The sequence below is a fragment of the Schistocerca nitens genome, chromosome 2, assembly GCF_023898315.1.
Source record: "Schistocerca nitens isolate TAMUIC-IGC-003100 chromosome 2, iqSchNite1.1, whole genome shotgun sequence".
Lineage (NCBI taxonomy): Eukaryota > Metazoa > Arthropoda > Insecta > Orthoptera > Acrididae > Schistocerca > Schistocerca nitens.
In genome coordinates, this window is record NC_064615.1 from 632,968,053 (window position 1) to 632,984,319 (window position 16,267).

At 41.3% G+C, this 16,267-nt stretch overlaps 1 protein-coding gene across 1 annotated transcript in view; it reads right to left on the minus strand.

Annotated features, from left to right (window-relative positions):
* LOC126236746 (nucleolar pre-ribosomal-associated protein 1) overlaps nucleotides 1–16,267 on the minus strand; it is a 171,466-nt gene that overhangs the window by 148,699 nt on the left and 6,500 nt on the right. The window contains exon 2 of the mRNA XM_049946281.1: nucleotides 1,719–1,899. Coding sequence (XP_049802238.1) covers nucleotides 1,719–1,899 — 181 coding nt within the window. The remainder of the gene's footprint in view (nucleotides 1–1,718; nucleotides 1,900–16,267) is intronic.

Here is a 16,267-nt window from a genome sequence, read left to right on the forward strand (position 1 = left end):
GGGTCTCCAACTAGATGTTATTTGCTTGTAATCATCTTTAAAGACAGTTATTATAATAATGGGCAGTTGAATGAAAATGAGACACATGAAAAACAATAAGTAATCTGTCTATTATTTCAAAAGTAATTGCCATAATGAAAAACAATAAGTAATCTGTCTATTATTTCAAAAGTAATTGCCATAATTGTTAATACATTCATCCCACTGTGAGACAGGTCAATGCCTTCATGGAAAAATGTTTGCAGTTGCTTATGGAACCATGACTACTCAGACATCAACTTCTTAATTCACAGCAAATTCACAGCTACAAATGTATTTCCACTGGGCTACAAAACTTTGGAACTCACATTGGGATAGAATGGGACTGTAAGAGCTTCCCAGTGAAACTTCTGTAGCGCACTCTAAACAACCTTAGCAACATGCCGGCCAACACTGTTTTGAGCACACTGCACAGTTTCGCTGGGAAACCCTAGCACATCCTTCATAGAATCCAGATTTCTCATTATGCGATTTCCATATTTTTGGAGTCCTGGAGAAAGACATATGTGGTCATCAATTTGCTTTGAATGAAGAGATTGACAAATTTGAGTAGAGGCATGGTTCTGTGTAGGCAACTGCAAACATTTATCCATAAATGTATTGACTGTCTTGTATCACAGTGGTATCAATGCATTAACAGTTATGGGAAATAGTTTTGAAATAATAAACAATTCACTTTTTTTTCTCATCTGCCTTGTGTTCATTGGTTGCCCCTTATACAAAAGTTTGTCAGGGAAATATGCTTGCACTAGCTGACTGGTTACAATGACAGTTCATGATTTAACAATCTACTAGGAACACCTTCATAATCATATCTAACAACATAGATTATACATTAAACTAATAAATGCAAAAGACTAATGTATTTTTGTGAATGGTACAATTTTGCAATGACTGCACACATTGAGTGCTCAAAGAAACTGGAACATTAAGTCATCATAATGCATATAACATTACTTCATTATTTAAAAAAGAAGAACACAGCTTTCCAGCTTGTATATAAAAGTATAACAACATATATCTAAAAACACAGATGATGTGACTTACCGAACGAAAGTGCTGGCGGGTCGATTGACACACAAACAAACACAAACATACACACAAAATTCAAGCTTTCGCAACGAACTGTTGCCTCATCAGGAAAGAGGGAAGGAGAGGGAAAGACGAAAGGATGTGGGTTTTAAGGGAGAGGGTAAGGAGTCATTCCAATCCCGGGAGCGGAAAGACTTACCTTAGGGGGAAAAAAGGACAGGTATACACTCGCACACACACACATATCCATCCGCACATACACAGACACAAGACAAGTTGGTCTGCTTGTGTCTGTGTATGTGCGGATGGATATGTGTGTGTGTGCGAGTGTATACCTGTCCTTTTTTCCCCCTAAGGTAAGTCTTTCCGCTCCCGGGATTGGAATGACTCCTTACCCTCTCCCTTAAAACCCACATCCTTTCGTCTTTCCCTCTCCTTCCCTCTTTCCTGATGAGGCAACAGTTTGTTGCGAAAGCTTGAATTTCGTGTGTATGTTTGTGTTTGTTTGTGTGTCTATCGACCTGCCAGCACTTTCGTTCGGTAAGTTACATCATCTGTGTTTTTAGATATATTTTTCCCACGTGGAATGTTTCCCTCTATTATATTCATAAAGTATAACAACAGCTTGATTTCTACTGCTGTCTCACCTCATTAATATGACACGAACAGCAGAAAAAGCAGCTGTTGCAAGGGCCAAGTTCTTCTTCTCATTAACATTCACACACTTCAGAATCTCCTCAAGACCTGCATCACTTGCTAAGTATTCCTTAAAAACATCGTCATCAACAGTTTCAAAGGATTTGCTCAAATTCACAAATGACTTCAAAGCTGTAATGAAATTACAAAACAAAAAACACAATGTTAAACAGGTAACTGTACAAAGTAATTCTGGAGAAGAAGAAAAGATAGTAAGAGTGAGATTATACAGTAGAGGTAATAGTAAATGGGGGAGTGCATTATGAAAGGAAAGAAAGACTTAAAGGTTAATATGCAACAACAGAGGAATATTCATGGGACTAAGAATCACCCTCTAGTTCTCTGTGATGAGCTGTGAAACAAATGGTTGGTTAGTTAGTAACATGTTCTATGGATCACTGTGTTACATTCTGAACATTCCTAAGGCTTTTTTTACTTTTTCTGTTCCTAAGATTTTGACACATGGGCATAATTCTTCAGGTTTCTCTTGATATATACCACCACACACCTTGTTTGTTCTCTCTAAGATTTTTCATGCACCTTTTTCACTTTTCCAGGGAATAGACACTATCAGTTTTATCAAATGGCAGATAATATCTATTTTAAAGGGCACTTGCTGTGTTTTTTTCTCTAGAGAATGACTTCTCTATCTGTTACTACTCATTCAAAGTGTTTCCTGAAGAAAAGTATACCAGTCACTTTCATCTGCAATCTGTGTTTGACATGGTGGTCCACTGCAGGCTGTTAATGAAGGTATGAGCATATGGAATAAGTTCACAGATAGGAGAGTGGCTTGAAGACTTCTTAAGTAATAGAACCCAGTATGTTGCCATCGATGGAGAAATGTTCAACAGAGACAACGGTATCTCCAGGAGTGCCCCAGGAAAGTGTGACAGGACTGCTATTATTTTCTATGTACATAAAGATCTGGCGGACAGGATGGGCACAGTAAGGCGTTGAAGCTGAGTGACTGTAGGAAGATACAAGATGATTTACACAAAATTTCTAGCTGGTGTGATGAATGGCAGCTCTAAATGTCAAAAAATATAAGTTAATGCAAATGAGTAGGAAGAACAAACCTGTAATGTTCGGTTACAGTATTATTAGTGTCCTGCTTGACACAGTCATTTACATACCTGAGCGTAACAGTTGCAAAGTGATATGAAATGAAATAAGCATGTGAGAACTGTGGTAGGGAAGGTGAACTGTCGACTTCGGTTCATTGGAAGAATTTTAGGAAACAGTGATTCACCTGTAAAGGAGACCGTTGGTGGGACATATTCTTGAGTACTGCTTAAGTGTTTGGGATCCGTATGAGGTCGGACGGAAAGAAGACATCAAAGCAATTCTGAGGTAGGCTGCTAGATTTGTTGTTATCAAACAACACCTAAGTGTTACAAAGATGCTTTGGGAACTCAAATGGAAATCCCTGGAGGGAAGGTGATGTTTCTTTCAAGAAACACTATTGAGAAAATTTAGAGAACCAGAATTTGCAGCTGACTGCCAAAAGATTCTACTGCCACCAACATATATCATGCATAACGACCATGAAGGTAAAATTCGAGAAATTGGGGCTCATACAGAGGCATATAGGCAGTTGTTTTTCGCTTGATCTATTTGCGAGTGGAACAGGAAAAGAAATGACTTGGGTATCCTACACTGTGCAAAATACAATGACTTGTGGAGTACCTATGTAGATGTTGATGTAGATGTGTATGCAGGTGTATTTACTCAAGACCACACTTACTCACTTCATTTGCTTACCATATATTGAAATTTGCTGGCCCACTACTTACCTACGGGAGGCACAACTCCCAGTACTGCTGACAGAATAACTTAAAATAGAAAACAATATGCATACCAGTACCTCTCACAACTCCACATTTCTTCTTCAAGGAGGAAAGATACTAAACTGCATCATGGTTCAAATTTCATGCTAATTTTAGTCCTCTATAAGTGGTTTGGTGAGACAATGTCACATCATCTGTCACAAAAATGTAGCTAATGAACTGCTACATTCAAACCTCCTCCCACTTGATGACTGCCTTACACATTTATCAGAAAATTCAGTTTAACATTATTCCAGGTTTTGGTATTGATCAAAACTCTGGAGCATGATACTGCTACAATGATCCTTCATGTTAGCACTCTTAAAGCCCCAGATCCTGAAACATTTCAGCATTTTGTTGGCTTCCAACATTTCCAAATAAATTATTTTCACTGCCGTTGAATGTCAAATCGTAAAACATTATTTTGCTTGTGATTCTTGAGTTTCTCCCGGCGTATTTGATAATCAAAATATCCACGGGTGTGCTGCCGGTCTATAGTGTCCAACGGGCACAATATTTCGGCGATCATACATGTCGCCATCATCAGGTGAACTGATGATGGCGACATGTATGATCGCCGAAATATTGTGCCCGTTGAACACTACAGACCGGCAGCACACCCGTGGATATTTTGATTATCAAATACGCCGGGAGAAACTCAAGAATCACATCATACACCTTTACGGGGAGGAGATGTATCGCAGCATGAAGAAATTTGAAAAGTTGCGCCACCGTAGATGTCGTTTGCTAAGTACTCTTGCCTTTCTAAGGAGATGTCGTTCCGAGAATATTGTTCCAAATTTTGCTAAGGTTATGCATCACATCGATTCCGCAGCAGCTAAGAGAATCAAGAAACGAGCCAGCCTCGCATTGGTACGTGAGAGAGTGCAATTCGCCCGCCGGAGCCTTGAGTTTATCTCACAGGAATTACTCAAACTACATTTGCAACTGGCTAGTAAGTTCACTTCTTGTTCCTGGGATTGGATTGATGGTGTCACCTGGGTGTCAGCTGATTCCGCCCATAAGAAGGCTACGGGACGTCAAACAGCTAAGTTCTCACGTCTCCTTGACAAACCATCTCTGCAGGTTCCGTGCAAGACTGTCATCAATTTGAGTGGCATGGTGTTGAGTCATGATGCGGTCTCGGTTTTGCAGAAAGGTCTCAACTTCGCTCCCACCCCCAAGTTCACTCCGGTCGCAGAAATTGTTAGTGCTGTTGAACAGGTTGCAGCTCGACTTCCGCCAGAATCAGCCGAGGAAATACGTCGTGAAACTTGTCGTGCGTTGACGAAATCCAAGCCGATGAAGTCAAATATCAGCAGTAAAGAGAGGGCGGCCATTTGTGATCTGAGGGAGCGCTCTGAAATTGTTGTCTTACCGGTTGACAAAGGCAATGCTACAGTTGTTGTCTCCCATAAGGACTACACTGATAAGATGCAGAGCCTGCTAAATGACGATTCCTACCGGAAGATCAGCGTTGACCCTACAAAGAAGGTGGAGAACAAGACGAGGGCGCTTCTCAAGGACGCAGATTTACCGGAGGGTGACGCTAAGAAATTGTTACCCCAAGGGCCGGTACCGCCTAGACTATATGGACTCCCGAAGGTTCACAAAGAGGGGGTACCATTACGCCCCATTGTCAGCAACATCAGGGCACCTACATATTTGTTGGCCAAATACTTGACGGCAATATTAAGTCCTTATGTGGGTAAATGCCCTCATCACATCCATAATTCCGTGGATTTTGTTAAACGCCTTGATAGCTTCAGGTTGGATGAGTCAGATATCATGGTGAGTTTTGACGTCGTTTCCTTGTTTACAAGGGTACCCCTGCGAGAGTCACTAGAATTGATTAGTCAGAAGTTTGACGAGAAGACCACTGAACTTTTTAGGATTGTCTTGACTTCCACGTATTTTCTTTTTAACGGAGAATACTACGAACAAACGGAGGGAGTCGCCATGGGTAGCCCACTCTCACCGGTGGTAGTGAATTTGTACATGGAGAACTTCGAGGAGGAAGCCCTGTCGTCACCCGTATGGAAACCTACTTGCTTTTTCCGTTACGTGGACGACACTTTCGTCATCTGGCCACATGGTATGGATAAACTCCTTGACTTCCTTACACATCTAAACTCCATACACCCCAACATCAAATTCACTATGGAGACTGAAACGGAGGGTAAATTACCTTTCCTTGACGTCCTGGTCAAGAGAAGGGCTGACGGTACCCTAGGTCATGGGGTGTATCGGAAGACAACGCACACTGATCTGTATTTGCACGCAGACAGCTGCCACCACCCTTCACAGAGGAATGGGGTACTTAAAACTCTGGTACATAGTACATAGGGCGCGCACTATCTCTGACGCAGAGAGTCTACCCCAGGAATTGGAACATCTGAGAACTGTATTTCGAAAAAAATGGGTACTCAGAGTGGCAGATTCAACGTGCTCTCCGCCCAACCACTGCAGCACAACCTGTTGAGATGGATGAAGTCACGAGGGAGGAGGTAGGCACTGCATTTATTCCATACACAGGCACACTCTCGGGGAAAATCGCCCGCATTCTGAAGAAACACCGGGTCGGAACTGTGTTTTGTCCTCCAAATAAAACTCGTGCACTGTTGGGGAGCGCCAAAGATAACCTCGGTTTGAGGAAGGCCGGTGTGTACCAGATTCCGTGTCAATGTGGCAAGTTGTATATTGGTCAGACGATGCGTACCGTCGAGGATCGATGCCGTGAACACATAAACCGTGACTGTGGCTATAATCTTAGCAAGGCTTGGGAACCAGCGATTGGGTTAATCAAGAGTAAATCGAGCAAACGTACAGTTGTGACGACCACGGCGGACAGAGCCATCACACCGACGTCATCTCAGACGCCGTCGCAATCTGTTCCACCACGCGACCGTGGCGCGGGGCGCGGACGGCGGAGGGAGCGCGCCGCGGGCGGAGGGTATTTAAATCGGCCACCGCCGCGACCGAACCCAGTTCCCTCTGAGCAGCCTTAGCGTACGGATCTCCGTGCCGGCACGTTCACAGGAGCTCAGTCCGTCAGTTCACCTGATGATGGCAACATGTATGATCGCCGAAATATTGTGCCCGTTGGACACTATAGACCGGCAGCACACCCGTGGATATTTTGATTATTTTGCTTATCTATCAGAGCAAAACATTTGAACATGTAGATAAGAATTTTTTTTTTTTTCAATTTTTGAGATGCTTATTTCGTAGGCTTCCTGTAATTCTGGTTTAGGCTACATGTAGACACTACAGTGTGCTTCACCAAGCTTTAACTATCTCACTGTGTATTGTTTGTCCAGTTTTGGCAACCATATTTCCATATTTCATTCTCCAAATAGGATATGAGTGACAGCTTTTACAAGTCGCCTACTTCATTGAATAAGGGTCACTAATGGCAGTAATCAGAATTCTGTTAAATCATGGCTCGGGTTACGAATTTTTCACCTGATCCTTGATGATGATTTAAATTGCATGCTACACCATTATGTGGGTTCCACAGCGAACTTAATTTGTGCTACGACATGGGGCTAGGAAGCAACAGACAGGAACAATGCAGCGCCTCTTTCATTAACAAAAGACAAAAACCCCATACTGTTAAACAACCTTTTGTCCAATGGAATCTCCAGAAAGGAATACCAACAATGTAGGAAAAGACGTATTGCTATTTTCCATAATGACGACACATTAAGTTACAGACAGGCACAATTAGAAGACACTTACAAATAAGCTTCTGGCCACAACCTTCATCAGAAAAAGAGAAACACGCACCATCCATTCACACAAGCAACTCCAGCAGCTCAGGCCAGAGTGCAACTACCGAGTAGGATGGAAGCACAACAATCTGTGAGGAACAGGGAATGGATAGGGACACAAGTGTATGGGTGGAGGGAGCAAGGAGAGCTGTCTGAAAAGTGGGCAGGGAGTAGAATGCCAACAGGTGTGGCGTCAAGAGATTGTGGGACAGGGGAGGGGAGCAAAACAAAGCAAAAAAAAGAGAAGGGTGGGGAAAGATGGGTCAGTGTATTGGTAATGGATGGCATACAAAGAGGTTAGGGGGCTAGAATGGGGAGGAGGCAATAGAACAAAGGAGGTCAAAACTGTTGGGTGGAGCGTTTCAGTAAAATATGTTACTGTAGGTTGAGGACAGAGTAATTATGGAAAAGGAGAATGTGTTTAAGGATAACTCCAATCTGTGCAGTTCAGAAATGCTGGTGGTGGAGGGGAGGATACAGATGACTTGGGTAGTGAAGCAGCCATTGAAACCAAGCATGTTATGTTGAGGTGCATGTTGCACCACAGGGCGGTCTACTTTGTCTTAGCCACATTTTGGCAGGAACCGTTCATCATGGTTGACAGCTGGTTGGTAGACATACCAACTTAAAATGCTGTGCAATGATTAGAGCATAGCTGACATGGACATGGTTGCTTTTGCAAGTGTCTCAGCAGCTGATGGGGTAGGATCAACCTGTGACAGGACTGGAATGGCAGGTGCTGGGTGGGTGGATTGGACAGGTCTTGCATCTGGATCTTCCACAGGGATATCGTCCTTGTGGCAAGGGGTTTGTATTCGGATGGGGAATGCATAGGGATGGAGTAGGATGCTGTGGACGTTGGGTAGGTGATGGAAGACCACTTTAAGAGGGCTGCGAGGCTCTCGGATAGGATGTCCCTCATTTCAGGGCATGATGACAAGTAATCAAAGCCCTGGCAAAGGATGTGGTTCAGTTGTTCCAATCCAGGGTGGTACTGGGTGACAGAGGAGGTACTCCCTTGTAGTTGGTTCTTGGGGGGGGGGGGGGGGGGGTGACAGGATTCGGAGGTGTGAGGGAAAATGGTACAGGAGATCTGTTTGCAGACAAGGTCTGTGGATAATCCTGTCTATGAAGGCCTCGGTGAGACCCTCAGCATACCTATGACTGCAGATACGCCATCCTCGGGTGACCACACTGTATGGGAGGGAATTTTTGGTGTGAAAGGGATTACGGCTGTTGAAATGCAGGTACTGTTGGTGGTTGGTGGGTTTAATGTGGACAGAGATGCAGATGGAGCCATCAGAGAGGAGGAGGTCAACGTCCAGGAAGATGGCATGCAAGGTTGAGGAGGACCAGGTGAAGCAGATGGAAGAGGATGTGTTGAGGTTGTGATGGAATGAAGATAATGGTCTTAGCCCTGAGTCCAGATTATGGAGGTATCATCTGTGAACCTGAACAAGGCTAGGAGTTTGGTGTTTTGGGTGGCAAGGATGGTCATCTCTAGATGGCTCATAAACAGATTGGCATAGGAGGGTGCCACGCGGGTGTCCTTGGCTAGCCGCAGACTTGTTTGCATACCTTTCCTTCAAAGGACAAATAGTAGTGGATTAGGATAAAGTTATCAAAGTGAATGAGGTAGTGAATCTGGAGTCTGAAGGACTCTGGAAAGGTAGTGTTCAGTAGTGGCAAGATCTTGGTCCTGAAGATGTTGGTGTATACGTAGGTGGTGTCAACAGTGATGAGTTGGTATCCAGGAGGTAACAAGGTGGGGATGGTTGAGATTTGGTGAAGGAAGTGGTTGGTATTTTTTACATGGGAGGCTAGGTTACAGGCAGGTGGTTGGTGGTGTTGGTCAAAGAGGACTGAACTACTTTCAGTGGGGGCACAATTACCAGTCACAATGGGGCGTCCATGATTGTTGAATTTGTGGTCAGCACGTCATCGATCCCATCAGATCAGGGAAGGATGGGGAAGGAAGTTGGCCGTGTCTTTTCAATGGAACCATCCCAGCATATGCCTGAAGCGATTTACGGAAATCACCTACATCAGGATGGCTGGACAAGGTTTGAACTGTTGTCTTCCTGAATGAAATTCCAGTGTGCTAACCACTGTGCCACCTGACTTGGTTTGAGTTTGTGGATTTTGGGGAGCATGTATGTGAGTGTTCAGGGTATCATATGGGTGAGGAGTGAAATGGATTCAGAGGAGAGGTCCTGGGAAGAGACTAAGGCCTTAAGCAGGGAGTTGGACTTCAGGGATGGGATCACACAGGCAGAGTTTATAGGCGAAGGAGTCAAATAATTCGCGAAGGCCTTCCGCCACATAGTCACTGTGATTCATACCAACAGAGGTGGAACCTTTGTCTGCACATAGGATGATTAGGTCAGGATTTATTTTGAGGTTGTGTATGGCTTTTTTTTCTCCTACTGAAGGATTGGTGTTCTGAGGAAGGTAACTGGGTAACAGTGGTGAAGTGAAGTTGGAGGTAATGAATTCCTGGAAGGTTTGGTGGGTGGGTAGGGGGGAGATCACAGCTGGATGGTGGTATGAACTGGTAGAGGCAGAGTTCAATGTTGAAATTGTGCTGGGTTGGATTGGATTGGAGGGACTGGCAGCAAAGAAGTGTTTCCAATACAGGAATCGGGAGAAGGAGAGTAGGTCTTTGACAAGTCCAGCATTGTTAAATTTATGTGTGGGGCTAAGAAACTTCTGTGGTGCTGAGGGTTTTGGTGGAGCACTTAACGACAGTGTTATGGGAAAGATTTGGCTCAGTATTTGGTGAAGTATTGTTAGGGAGTTTAGGGGGATGTGACAAGTTGGAAAGGTCTGTCAGGCAGGGTTTAGGTGCTATGAGGGGTGGATGAGGAGGAACGCTGTAGGTATGATAGGATTTGGATGGTGGTGCTCCAAGGCATCAGGAGGAGGTCAGCAGGTTGGATAACTTATGGAGGTGGTGTCTGGAATGGTCCTCCAGGTACTGGAGAGCAAGGGATTTGATTCCAGAGATATGATGTATGAAGCAGCGATTACACAGTAGCAGTATCTTACAAAGGGGGCAGACGTGGTTCTGAGATGTTTGTGTCATGGGGATGTGTTTTTGCAGTACAGTGTTTGTGAGGGTCAGGGACTGATGGAATTCGAAAACGTGAAGGTCAGTGTGGTTAGGCCGTTTGAGAGAATTCCATGGTTTAGGCACCATTAAAGAAATAGGATGTGGGAGTGGTTTTTGTCAAGGAAAGGGATACATTTCTGAACTGGTGTAGAAGGACGGAGCAGGTGTCCATTGTGGCAGGAGTGGTGTAAAAGAAACAGGAATGACAGGGAAATGGGCAAAATAGGTGTTAATGGTTGTTAGAGGAGCTGGATATGAGAAAAGATGCCTAAAAAATACACAAAAACATGCACAGATATGTAAATATGTGCACAAATACATAATAACATGCAAAAATGTATGAAACTGCATGAAACTAAATAAAAATATATCTAAAAACAAAGATAATGTGACTTACTGAACGAAAGTGCTGGCAGGTCGATAGACACACAAACAAACACAAACATACACACGAAATTCAAGCTTTCGCAACAAACGGTTGCTTCATCAGGAAAGAGGGAAGGAGAGGGAAAGACGAAAGGATGTGGGTTTTAAGGAAGAGGGTAAGGAGTCATTCCAATCCCGGGAGTGGAAAGACTTACCTTAGGGGGAAAAAAGGACAGGTATACACTCGCGCACACACACACACACATATCTATCCGCACATACACAGACACAAGCAGACATTTACAAGGAAGAAAAGGTAGTATACATCTGTTTCTGTACTAGCTGGGCAGGCTGTTGTCTGCCTGTGACAAAATTATCACTCTTCCTAGCCTCGACAGATGTTGCCCCAAGGCAGCCATACTTGTAGAACAGGGACTTTTCAGTATGGAACAACTGGCAGCTGCAAAAATGGAGCAACTGTTGGCGTATAATGAACCTGGTATGGATACAGATTTTTATGGGTCCACCATATGGGTACAGATATCCATGCATAAAGATAGAGTGTTAAAAAGATGTTGAGGTTCTGGGAGTTAGAACACAGGCTGCCTTGACACAGACATTGTGAAGTTTCAAAAGTGATTACTGTTTTGATATCTGCATGAGTGCTTCTGTTGAATTTTGAAAATAGAAAAGAAAGACTGCCAAACCAAGGTTGTGTCACACCATTTAATATGCCTGGATAAATTGCTTACAGCGTTGTCCACAAAATGGTTTTGGTTTGGCTCATTGTTTTAATATCACAAAAAATTGTCATGAAGAATTTGTTGAAATGGTGTCAAATGTAGGGTCAAAATTGAATTCTAAACAAAGTTAAGGAACTGGAAAGCTGAGTGAAAGACCCACACGTAAGGACTGGAAAGTTGCACAGGGCACCCCAATAAACAAGAAAGGAAACAGAAGTAATCCACTGAATCACAGATTCTGAAACATATACTGTGTCTAAACATTATGAATTACCTCATATATAAAACAATCTATACATATAGTTAACATATATTCAAAAAATATCGTTCTTGTGAAACACGTCAGGGTCTTTATCCACACGAAGTTAATGATGGGGCACTCAAGTTGATTCTATATTTTTAATTTCCATGAAGCTTTTGACACCATTCCTCACTTCAGCTTCTTATCAAATTGCATTACTATGGAGTAACGTCACAGTTCTAAATCTATACTCTGAAAATCACCATGAGGTGCACGACAGAGTGTACGTCCCAGTGCAACAGTTATCAGGGTTTCTTCCTGTCCCATTCACATATGGAGTGCGGGAAGAATGTTTGAATGCTTCTGTGCATGCAGTAATTACTCTAATCTTATCCTCAATATCCCTATGTGAGTGATACATAGAGGCTTGTAGTATATCCATAAAGTAATCATTTAAACCCGGTTCTTGAAACTTTGTTATTAGACTTTCTCAGAATAGTTTATGTCTTTCTTCATGAGGCTGCCAGTTCAGTTCCTTCAGTATCTCTGTGGCTCTCTCCCACAGATTAAACAAACTAGTAACCATTTTTGCTGCCCTTCTCTGTATAAGTTCAGTATCCCCTGTTAGTTCTGTCTGATGCAGGTCCCACATACTTGAGCAATATTCTAGGATGGGTCACATGAGTGATTTGTAAGCAATTTCTTTTGTAGACTGATTGCACTTCCCCAGTAAACCGAAGTCTACCACCTGCTTTACCCATGACTGAACCTACATAATCATTCCATTTCATATCCCTAATAGGTATTTGTATGAGTTGGATTATTCCAACAGTGACTCACTGATACTATAGTCATGGGGTACTAGATTTTTTCCTTCTGTGATGTGCACAATTTTACATTTCTGAACATTTAGAGCAAGTTGCCAATCTCTGCACCACAATGAAATCTTATCAAGATCTGACTGAATATGTATGCAGCTTCTCTCAGATAGTACTTCATTATAGATAACTGCATCATTTTGCTATTAATATTGTCTGCAAGGTCATTAATATACAACATGAACAGAAAGAAAGACTTACACTATCCTCTACTTAACATACTTTTGGCACAGAAAGGCGTAAAATACACTGCTGTAAAACTTTTTGATAAATTACCAGATGAAATAAAATGTCTGACAGACAGCAATAATAGTTTTATAAATAAGGGAATGGGGTAGGCAATAAAAATATTAAGCTAAAAACATTAAAACACTGATTCAAGTGTGCATTTCTTACGCACTTGACACGTTCCACATCATAACGGTTACCGTGAGATTGATCAATGGAACATGTAACTAACTAACAAATAATAAGGGTCCCAACACACTTCCTTGGTGCACACCATAACATGCTGTGTCCTCGCTACTAAAAAGTCCAGTCACAAATTTCACTTGATACCCCATACGATCGTACTTTTGACAATAAGTGTAGGTGCGGTACTGAGTCAAATGCTTTTCGGAAATCAAGAAATACTGCTTATCTCCTTGGTTGCCCTGATCCAAAGCTTTCCATGTGTCGTGAGAAAAGTGTGAGTTGGGTTTCACATGATCGATGTTTTCGAAATACATGCTAGTTGGCAGTTGTGCAACTGGATTCATAATTTCCTGTCAGAAAGGTCATAATTTGTGGTAACTAACAGAAAGTCATCAAGTACAAAGCAAGTGATGTCTGGCATTTCCTGAGGAAATGTTGTAGGTTCTCTGCTGTTCCTAACCTATATAAATCATTCAAGGGACAATCTGAGCAGCCTCTTAGATTGTTTGCCGATGATGCTGTCGTTTTCTGTCTAGTAAAATCACCAGAAAATCAAAATATGCTGCAAAATGACTTAGACAAGGTATCTGTATAGTGTCAAACTTGGCAATTGACTCTACAATAAGAAGTGTGCAGTCATCCACATGAGTACTAAAAGGAATCGGTTAAATTTTGGTTACATGGTACACAGCACAACTTTAAAGACTGTCAATTGTTCCAAATACCTTGGGATTGCAATTATGAACAACTAAAAATGGAACCATCATGTGTAAAATGTTGTGGGGAGACAAACTAAAGACAGTTTTATTGGGCAGAACACTTAGTAGATGCAATGTATCTACTAAAGAGACTGCCTACATTATGCTTATTCAGCCTCTTCTGTAATAATGTTGCAGGTAATAGCATCCTTACCAGATAGGTTTGACAGAGGAAATCAGTAAAGTCCAAAGAAAGACAGCTCAGTTTGTATTACCACAAATATTTTGACTCCCATATACAGAGGAAATATGATCATCAGATTAAAATAAGAGAAACTGGAACTCACACAGAAAGATTTAAGGGTTTGTTTCTCCCATGGATTATTTGAGAGCGGAACAATAGAGAAATGGCCTGAAAGTGGTTCCATAAACTGTCTACCAAGTGCTAAGTGTGAATTTCAGTTTCAGTATGTACATATGGAAAGCGATGCGTCATTGTCTATTATTCTTTCTACAGCTACAACTATAACTTTCTGCATGTGTCAAACAGCTTTATTTACTGCAATGAAGAGAACATCAGAAATGTTTTCATTTTCAGAATATACTACCAGGGATTTCTTTTTTTCTCTTTTTTTGACATTTTCTATAGTTCTGAAGAAATATGTAAAGATCTTAACTAAAGTCTCACTGTTTGTCATAATTTCCTATTTGTGTACTTGAGCTGCAGTGTTTCAAAAGCATAAATGTCTGTTGTGATTTCTCCATGGAGAATTTGTTCTTGAAGGAGGGTAGGAAGAGTAGAGTTTGAGGTTTACCAAAGAATGATGGCATCAGAAATAGAGAATAAACCAAGATCACACAATAGTGAGGAAGAATATCAGTAACACTGTTCCACAAAACCTACCATAGTGTTGATGATTTAGGAATTACATAAGCAAAATAAAGTAGTTCATGCAGGAATATGATCCAAAGTTGCCTAATAGATCAGAATCTTTTGCTGTATTTATTTTTATTCTTCTCAAGTGTCTCTCATGACTCTCTCGCTCTACTTTCTGATACATATTAACAAATGTATTCGAAAAGTTTTGATGAAGGCTTTACACTGCTGCTGATTATGGGTTTACAGGGACTAAAAATCTAGGTCATCAGTTACTACACCTCTCATAGTGGGATCAGTGCACTCTTATCCCTATGTGTGTGTAGATAAAATTCCATATGCAAATGTGACAAAGTTTTCTAAATGTCTGCTTAGCATGTATCAGAAGCGGGATTGGGGTACCAACCAGGTATTCATCTAGTATGATGTAGGAAACCACCTAAAAACCACATCCATGCTAGCCAGCACACCGGCTTTACTCATTAATTCATAGGGCACATTCAAAGTGGGGCCAGAACATCTCCCCAGAACAGAAGTGGAAGATTTAATGCACACAGCTACATGAGCATGTGGGTCAATCCATACCAAGTGGTCCAAGAAACAAATAATTGGTTGCTTGACCACCTCAGAAAAATTTTATGTTTGCTGGGTGAATTCCCCAATGTTTAGTAGTCACAAAAATATTTTTTAAAAAATTTATTGTTTATTATTTTGAAATAGCGGCTATGTTTGTTCCAGGCCGCATGCGTTTTTTCGTACTTGCAAGCATCTACATTTTTTACAATTATTCAGTAGTGGATTGTCCTAAGCCTTACAGGTAAAATGCATTTAGTTCAACACACTCTGGGCTACAAATTAACATCATTATCACTTAGCTAAATGTATTCTTTAATATATTTGTAATAGTTCAAAGTTATCATCCACAAATTAAAAAAAACTCAATTTTTGAACAGTGGTTTTCCAAAAAAAGATTAGTTTCTCAGCTTTAGTATTTTTTCTGCTATTACACTGTATAGTATAGTTACTTTTTACAGAGTATCAATGGTGGGCAGCTTACACTTAAAAAAATACACTATGGATTTTTTTAATTTTTCCATTTTGTTGGGGGACCAAACAAAAACATGAAAATTTCACAGTTAATAGACCTTTATGATATCAAACTTCAGTATAAATTTCAACTTTGAAATTAAATTGGAAGTTATGGAAAAAAAATTACAAACACGAGACAAAAATATGTTTTTTAACATCTGCGATATCTAGGCTTATGGAATAAAATATATCAGTTACAGTATATAATTTAATCATATCTATGATTACTTACTTTTTTATTGAAAATAAGCCTACTAATTACATTATATTGTTCTCTTGTTGTTTGCTTTTAGTACATCGCTCATTGAACGTTTGAGAAATTTGTTCACTCAGTTTGGGTGTTAGATTATAAGTTCGTGCAGTCACAGTTGTAAATTCCATGGGAAACAGCTTCCTTAGTACATTTTTATCCAAACTTGATCCTTCTCATTTTTTAAAAAAGATGTCCTTGGTCATGGAGGGTGAAAAATACAACATGTA